This window comes from Merops nubicus, unplaced genomic scaffold (genome assembly GCF_000691845.1).
Source record: "Merops nubicus isolate BGI_N331 unplaced genomic scaffold, ASM69184v1 scaffold21428, whole genome shotgun sequence".
Taxonomy (NCBI): domain Eukaryota; kingdom Metazoa; phylum Chordata; class Aves; order Coraciiformes; family Meropidae; genus Merops; species Merops nubicus.
Genome location: NW_008623946.1, coordinates 28,703 through 37,328, shown reverse-complemented (window position 1 = coordinate 37,328; position 8,626 = coordinate 28,703). Strand labels below are relative to the sequence as shown.

Here is an 8,626-nt window from a genome sequence, read left to right as displayed (position 1 = left end):
TGGGGACGGGAGCCCCTGGGGTCCTGTGGCTGCTGCTGGTGGTACTGGTGCTGATCATGTCCCACTCGGCCCACGCAGGTGAGCTTCTGGTGGCTTTGTGGAGATACCTGTGGCTGTCAGCTCTGTCCTCACGATGGGTGGGCGTCATCTCCATCCTGCGTTGGTGGGGACTCCTCCAGGCTGTTTCACCCAAGGTTTTTCTTACAGTGTGACTGTCCTCCTTTGGTGGGACCTGGTTCAGCTTTTGGGAGCTATGTGAGAGCAGTGTATTGAGGCAGAGGCACAGATAACAGTTTCTTCCAGTGTTCCCTAAAGTGTTGTCAGTGAAAGCATGGAAAGGGACAATTTCTTTGGCTCCCTAAGAGATCTGGAGTTACTGCCTCTCTAAATAACACTGTTTGTCTCTAAGTTGCTCCCTTCTCTCTTCCTCAGCCATCCTGGAGGTGAACGGAAACCTGAACTGCAGGTGTGTAAAGACAACCTCGGACTACATCAGTCCGAAGAGATACGAGAGCATTGAGATAAGGCCTGTGGGAAGCACCTGCAGACGCACAGAGATCATGTAAGTGCTGCGCGGGGCTCGTGGGGCAGAAAGCTGCTTTCTCCTGCCCCTGCACAGCAGCGGGGCCAGCGCTGCGTATTCTCTGCTGCAAGCACCTCACTTCTTCACTTTCTCACTCATGCTGCGAGGCTGAGGAACATCAGGTCACCTCTGATGGAGGAAATCCACCCGAGCCAACCTGCTAGAGGTCCACAGGACCTAAATGAGCTTTTCCATATTTCTGCATGCTAGTGAGGGGTATTTGAAGTTTGGAGGAAGAACATCCTCAGACACCGAGGCAGGGTGAGCCATAACCAATTTTTCCACTAGCAACACATGATAATCCTGAGAGCAAACAGCCTGTTTGGTCAAGCCCTTCTCTCCTTACTCCTGTCCTGACTAAAGCAGCTCGTTAAGCAGAAGTGTAAGATTTCTTTAACTGCTCAGTGTTGATACAGTTGTAAATCTACAGAGAAAATTGCCTTTGAACAGTCACCTCTGGGCTTCACGCATGGTCTCCGTTCAGCGACGTGCCACATCTTGCTTTTTCCTGACCGTCACATGGCTTTCCTCTGTCGTGAGGAGCTTTCTGCTGTCTGCTGGAACTGTAAATGGCAGCTAAGTCTGGCAGACCAGCTTTGCCTGCTCAAATCCCTGCCTTTGGATGGAAGGGTAGCACTCGTAAACTCTCCTTGCATTCCAGAATTAAATTAAAATCCCCCGGGAAGGTGTGCGTGAATCCTGACGCCCCCTGGGTAAAGAAGCTGCTGAAGCGTATTGCTAGCACGTAAGTCGATGAAAAACCCCTAGTTTCTGTGACCCTGGGCAGAATCCTGTCACATCTATGGCCCTGGGGAGCACTCACAGGACGGAGGGCTCTTGGATGGGCTGCCGGGGGTCACGGGACCCACTCCAAAAGTGAAGAAGGCCGGGACCTCACTGCATAAAGCAGCGTTCAGGCGTTCGATCCGTGGCGTGTGCTCTCCTGGGCTTGTGCACGGTGCCACACCTCAGAAAACATTTTGGCAAGAAAGGATTGCTTTTTGGGGGATGGGCATAGCAGAATTTTGCTCATTCTGAATGCAGTTGCGTGTCGGTGCTGGTCTGGGGAAGCCACCCTCCATCCCCACAGTCAGGAGACGTCCACACCAGCGATGCCTGCCCTGGGGAAAAGGCAGTGACTTCCTTCGGTGGGGGCAGGAGCTTCCTCCCCCAGGACCAGTTTTGCTCTGCGTTCACACATTTCTCCTCCTTCTGCTTTTTTCAGGAAGAAAAAGTAAGTTTCCTGCTAAGGAAGTCGGTGCTTGGAGCCCCAAGCTGGGCCGGCAGATGATGCCCAGGCATGCAAACCTGGCCCTTGCTTCCCCCCTTCCTGAAAGCCCCATGTCCAGCCCCAGCAGCAGCTGCTGCAGGGAGGGAACCCCAGCCCTGGGGCAGGCTTGTGGGGCTCTTTCTCCTCTGGATTCTCCCTGGAGCAGCGTGAATATGAAGCCTTCATTTATTTACTTGCCCATAGACTGAAGCCTTTCTGTCAGGGGCTGCTCCCAGCTCTGTAGGAGTGACTTTGTGACTCTTTCCGCATCAAACCCTCATCCACAGAGCGTGTCTGGGGTTTTCATTACCCAGCGTGGCGTGTCCTGTCCTGAGATCTCAAGTCAAATAAAATTCAGGTTTTTTTCTTCTGTTGTATTCCTTTGAAGGTAGGAGTTCAGGGAAAACTTGGCAGGGCGTTCATGAACCACATGGTTGTAGCCTTCCTGGAGTTGAGTTGACTGTTATTTGCATCTGGTGCTCTTGCCTTGCTGCTTTTTAACAGAAATGTTACAGGCATTAAAATGTGTGTTTGAATATATGTCATATATATCTGAATACATGGCATATTGTTTATACGTCAGGTATTTCTACTATAGGTAGGGGAATGAGGACAGCACCCAGAGGAATGTCAGGCATAGTGAAAAACCCTTTCATGTGGAGGAATGAGAGAGGAGAAAAGTTTGTGCAAGGTTTGCACCCAAAAATCCCTCTGGGCTTGCGTGGCTGCGTGGGCTAAGAGCAAGCGTTGGAGGAAACAACCACTGTCTTTACCAGACCTGGCTTCATAGGAAGGGGAAAAGGGAGCTGCTTTCAGGAAGCCCTGGCCCCCCGCCAAGCCCTGAGCTGCTTTTATCAGTAGTGTTGCAAGCTCAGCGAGCACCGGGTGACGGGTGAAAACCGCCCCAAACCCGCGGGCCTCCCGCCTGTGCCACCTCACTTCTCCTATTTTCTGGCTCAAATAGGGGGATGCTGCCAGGGCTGGGGCTAGGGCTGGCATGGCTGTACGGGTGGCCCTGCTGCTGGGGGTGCTGCTGGTGACCCACCACCCTGGGGATGCAGGTGAGGATCCCCGTGTCCCCAAGTGTGGGGCTGGAGGATGCTGGGGGGGGATGGTGAGGTTTTCAGAGGCAGCATCCTGCCTCTGTCTCTGGGGTTTAAATACAGCTGCGGCTCTTTTGTGAGCCGGTGCAGTGATCCCGGTGGGATGTGGGGGGAGATGCGTTGCCCAGAAAGTCTTGGGGATGCTGGTGGGTTTTGGGGCAATGCATGAGCTGTGGCCATGTGCCCCTCCAGCTCTCCTGGAGGCCAATGGCAACCTGAGCTGCCGCTGTGCCAAGACCACCAGAGCCTTCATCTCTCCAGAAAAATACAGGAGCATCGAGGTCCGGCCGGTGGGGAGCAGCTGCCGGCGCCTTGAGGTGGTGTAAGTGGCTCCGGGGTGTGGTATCAGCCCTCTGCTTCCCCCCTGCCCCATCCTCCTTGAATTATTTTCAGTTTTGAGCTCTTTATGAGGACTGCAGTGGCAGGTTCAGCTCCTTGAGCCCCTCCACCAGAGGAGGGGGAAGTGACGATGCTGAGACCCAGCATGTTTTCTAGGATTAAACTAAAAAGCCTGGAGAGGATCTGCGTGAATCCCAACACCCCTTGGGTGAAGAAACTCCTGCAGGACCTCCCTAACTTGTAAGCCCCCCTCCACCCCAAGCAACAGGGGCTCCCGGCGGGTCCGGGGGCATCCTGTGGGGACTGGTCTTCACACGTTTCTCCCCCTTCTGGTTTTGGCAGGAGGAAGAAACAGGCTCCCGACTGAGGAAGCTGCTCTCGGTGGGACTGACAGATGGGCCAAGGCCAAAACCGGACCCTCCTTTTCTCGCTGTTACCTTGCCCCTGTGCAGAGGGGAGCAAGCTGCTGCGTGATGCCCTGAGCTCCTTTGTCCTTTGCAGTTTATTCATTTAAGCTCTTGAAAATGCCAGTCCCTGCTTCCCTCCCTTCTCCCCCACCGTGGCCATGCGCTGGGTGACCTGAGAGGTCCAATAAAGGTGACAGACCTTGGTCACTGTCACTGGGATCCCTTCCTGCGGCGTGTGGGGCCTTGGGGTGCTCAGGGGAGCGAGTGCCCGCTGGGCGGGGGGCACACTGGGGCGTGGTGTCACGTTGCTTCTCCACCAAGAAACATGGGGCAAGCAGGCTTTAGGAGGTGGCCATGGTGGCTTCTGCCTTTTCCGTCGGTATGGGCCACGTGCGGCAGGGGGAAGCGAGGGCAGGGAAGTCGGAGAGTGGGGCAGCTCATTTCCCAGCCTGTGAAATCCCCGTCGGGGCTGGCTATAAAGCAGCCCCTGTGGCACCTCGGGGTGGGCATCAAGAATGCGGCTGCTGCCGGCAGCACTGGCCCTGGCCCTGCTCCTGGGCAACTTGGTGCCAGGGGGTGGTGAGTGATCTTGGGTGTCCTTCTGTCTCCTCATCCAAATCCTTGGGCAGGGGCATTGGGTGCTGCTGATGGGGCTGAGCACGGGCTCTTCTAAGCTTTCAAATTTGACTCTTGCCTATGTTTGAGCTTGAGTTTATCTTTTAAATGAGAAGCAGAGAGGGATGCAAGGGACCGCGCAGGATTTGCCTGGGTTTAAGCTACTTCAAGCCCCCCATGAAATTGTTGAATTCACAAAATGTTGGCTAAGTTTTCAGACCCTGAAGCTAAACCACTTCTGTGTGCCTGAAAAGAGAGCTTTGAGACTGTGCTGGGAGGGGTTAGCCTCGCGTCAGCCTCGCTGCTCTCACTGATTGCCACTGCAAACCCCGTTAACGCAAACCCCGTTATCACAAGCCTCTGTCTGTGCAAATGGCCCCGTGGATGCTGAGGAGGGGGCCGGACAGTGGCACGAGGATGGTGGGGGCAGAGACCTGGGTGTGGGCTGTTCTTGGGCGCAGGTCTGTCGCTGGAGAGCCTGCTGACCAACATGAAGTGCAAGTGCATCAAATCGACCGCCAAGGTCATCAACTTGGGGCTGATCCTTGCCATCGACGTTACGCCGCCTGGTATTCACTGCAGGAGGAAGGAGATCATGTAAGTGGAGAGCCTGCAAACCAATTCCTGCCAGCTGCTTGCTCATGTACTGGTGTAAAAATACATGGGTGCTTGCACCCTCTCCAAAAGCCCAAAATCTTGCAGTGACTTTTGGGAGGCACAGGATATTGCACGGGAAACCCAGCCTGTTTTAATGGGGTTTACCCCCAGTGTGGCTTAGAGCTGAGGTCAAGGCCCCAAAAATCCTATCTATCTCCCATTGAGGGTTGCAGGGGTGTGCTCATAAGTCTGCGGGGGAGCATGAAGGGTTTCCTCTGCAGGTGGTTAGAAAAACTTTGGGGCTGATGGGGTCTTGTCGCTTTGCAGCCTCACCCTGAAGAAAAACAAGAAGGTTTGCGTGGCCCCCGAGGCGCCCTGGATCCAGCTGCTCATCCACAAGCTGATGCAGAGGTACCAGTGCTGGAAAACCGAGAGACACCTCCAGTGGGGTGTCAGGATGCTCCCCTCCTCCTCCTCCTCACTGTCTTCCCATTTCTTGCCTCCCCCAATATCTGCAGGAGTGCCACCAAAAGGGAAGCACCGGCGCGGCCACGGCGGGGAGCAGAGCGGTGGGGTGGGGCTGTGGGGTGGTGCTGCTGGTCCCCCCACAGGCCCCCCACCCCATCGCTCCCTCTGTCTGGATCGGGTAATAAATAACCCACCGTGGTTTTATTCCTCTGTGGGGAGAACTCTGTGACGAGGTGCACCGGGTTTTGCTCTGCTCCCAGGGTTTTGGCAGGAGGCAGGAATCTTCCCTTGCATCCCCCCTCACAAAAGGCTTTCCCCTCAGGCACCTGGCAGCACCCTCCATCTCAGGTGCCTGCACTATTCCTGCCCACAACGGCAGCCTGTCCTGGGTGCCATCAATAAATGGATGAATGTGCTTTCCACCCCTTGGCTGTGGCAGCTCCTTCTGCGTGGATTTGTGTCAAAATTGGGATTTAGGGAGGTTGGGGGTAGACAGCATTGTGGCACCACAAAGCCCTCGGCCGCTTTGGGCAGGGTGTTTCCGAACAGGCCACCTTTCCTTTGCCCCAGGGTTTCATGCCTTTTTGTGCCAGCTCCTGAGAGCAGCAGGTCGTGCCATGGGGCCCTGCCAGGAGCTGGGTGGGGTCTGAGGTCTGCGGCCCCGGGGTGTTGGCTCCCAGTTGTGTAAGCACAAGAGAAATGGGAGATACTGGGAAGCTTCCCAGTGACTGGCTGAGGCTCTCTGTGGACCCCGTTTTCCTGAGATGACCTCAGGGAACCAGCATGCTCCCTGGGGACCGTGGTGTGGCACAGGGACATCCCTTCGCCACATGGCCCGAGGTGACTTGGACATGACTTGCAACCCTGCATCAAGTAATTGCCCTTTAAACACTCGCCTTGGCCACATTGGTAGGAAGTGTCTGAGGTCTGGGGATGTCCCCAAAAGGGAATCAAATTTATGCCACCACCCTGGATGCTGAAAGCATGTCCCAGGGCAGTGAGAGAAGCTGTGGAACCCCCAGCTGGTCCCCGTGTCCCCCTCCTTCCCACCCTGAGCTTCTCAGGAACCACAGCATGGGCCAAGAGTGGTTGCAAAAGGGCTTTTTATTGCCTACAAAATGAAATCCAAGCACACAGGTGGGAAGATACAAGCAGATACTGAGCCCTATGCACCACGTGTGAGCAGTACTCCATCCCCATGCTGTGGGGGTGGGTTTAAATTGGAGAAAAAAAAAAAGGCAAAAAATGTTAAAAGGGAAGTAAAAAGGAACAGTTCAGGGTTTTGAGGACCTCCTTTTCCCTAGCTGCCTTAAGGTTAAAGAAAGGCAGGGCTGCTTAACTCTATCATTGGTGTTACTTTATCTGGGCTGGGTCTGGCCTGCCAGGTCTTCCCCCTCCCTGGGCACCACTGTCCCCATTCCATGGGAATTTGCTTTATCAGTGAGTTTTTCATAGCAAAGTATAATTGTGAGGGGAATTGCACCATGGTATGGTGCTTGCTCCAAAACATGATTTTTTTTTTTCAGAAAGCAAGGCAAAAAAGGATCCTTTTGTAAAAGTAGAGAGATGGAGAGATGGTTTCTTACTGTTCACTCTTGTAGGAACCACGGAATAAGTTAAATACTCAGGGTTTTTTTTTTTCTCAGGTATCAGTTGAAGGCTGCTGCTCTTGCAAGCACAGTGCCTAGGGCTGGCGTCAAGCAGCAAAGGTTTTTGCCTGGGAGACCTACCCCATGCCTGTGTCCAGGCTGGTGGGGAAGGTGCTGAAGGGCTGCCCCAGGGCAGGTGAGGCAAAACTGGGGCAGCTCCAGCCTCCACGAGCACCAGTTTCCCCACCCAAGAACCCAGCACACTCTCAATTTCAAGCCAAGTCACCATTTCCATAAAACAAGATATAAAACCCCTTAAAAATTGGGTGTAAGCATGCCCAGGAGTGACACTGCAGCTTCCCCCCTCTCCACATGAGCCTCCATCTTTGGAGGGACAGGACCTTGTGGTTGCAAGTAAGGAATCCAACAAAAAAACCCTCAACCTCCCAAAATACCCAACATGAAGTGGGGTGAGATGGGCAGTGGGGCTCCCCTCTCCTCTGCTCTGGTCCAGCCTGTGAGCTGACAATTTAAGGGCATATTTTGCTGACATGGTGCACAGAAACACTTGAATTGCTCAGAAAGCAAACGCACAATGTGATAATTAAAAAGCCATGAGCCGTATCACTTGCTTTGTCATTAATGCTGTTTAAAACACCCTAAAGTACCTGAGTGTTTCTTGGTCTTCATGCTTATTTTCAGACAGACTCCAAGAAACTGTTCTCCTTAAGTCCCTCAGCCTCAAACAGAGCTGAAGCAGCAAACTTTATAATCTCTTAATACCTTTTCTAGAGCCAGATCACTTTTTCAAGGATGAGGGAGTTCTTTTAAGGTGTTAATTTTGCCCCTTGTCTGATGGTGCCATGCCTGTGCCTGCTTCAGCCACTCTTGTTATTGTCCCTGCTCGTTTCCTGGAGGAAAAGCAAACCTATGGCCGGTGTCAGTGCAAAGAGTGGTCCCAGGAGAAGAAGCTGTAGCACTTAGAGCCGTGCCTTCACCCAGAGCCTTGTAATCTCCTTCTAAAATTGTTTGTAATCTTAAAGAGAGTTCTTGGCTGATCCTTGGCATTAGAGACTTAAGTCATGAATGGTTTCCACCAGGTTTTCTGGGGGTCTGTGTTGCCCTTGAAGGGTGAAAAAGGGAAAGAACATGACTATACTTCTGTAATCTTATAAGAAACTGAGAAGCTGTGTATTGCAAGATGCTTTTCCTCACTATGAGATGGAGAGGCTCAGCTAGTGACAGTGTCTATCAGAAAAACCCAAACCTCTCTTCACCTAGGGCTCGTTTCTTTCTTGGTCTCTGACAGATCAAGTCCTCTGCTCCCCTGCATAAAACCTCTCTGAGATTAAGAGTTCCAGCTCCTTCTGGGACATGTGAAATGAGGCAGGTGAGGTTTTTCAGGGCATGTGCTCAGTGCCCAAACCATACCACTTCTGAAACTGAACTTCAGCAAGTCTTGTACACTTCTTCGCTTGCTACCAGGCAGTTCCTGGTTGCCAAGACTGCCCAGGAGAACATCATACCTCTGTGGTGACCAGGTAGGTCAATGCCCTGCTGCTCCTTATGTTGACAGCCTGATTTTAGCCAAGTCACCTCCTGCTGCTGCTCTAATGTACCAGTGTGGCAGAGAAGGATGTGCTTACATCAGTTAT

The 8,626-nt window shown here is 53.2% G+C and overlaps 2 protein-coding genes across 2 annotated transcripts; both read left to right on the top strand.

Annotated features, from left to right (window-relative positions):
• Positions 1–8: 8 nt before the first annotated feature.
• On the top strand, positions 9–1,821 carry CXCL13 (chemokine (C-X-C motif) ligand 13; the record flags this gene model as incomplete). The annotated part of the gene is made up of 4 exons (XM_008945258.1): positions 9–78; positions 433–562; positions 1,245–1,328; positions 1,809–1,821. Coding segments are annotated over 4 exons (297 nt in total), but the record flags the coding sequence as incomplete, so codon positions are not given.
• A 1,029-nt stretch (positions 1,822–2,850) lies between these two features.
• LOC103777697 (interleukin-8-like) lies at positions 2,851–3,539 on the top strand. Its single transcript, XM_008945257.1, has 3 exons — positions 2,851–2,914; positions 3,149–3,278; positions 3,452–3,539. Exons 1-3 carry the CDS (start codon positions 2,851–2,853, stop codon positions 3,537–3,539), a joined length of 282 nt encoding a protein of 93 aa, XP_008943505.1.
• Positions 3,540–8,626: the final 5,087 nt, after the last annotated feature.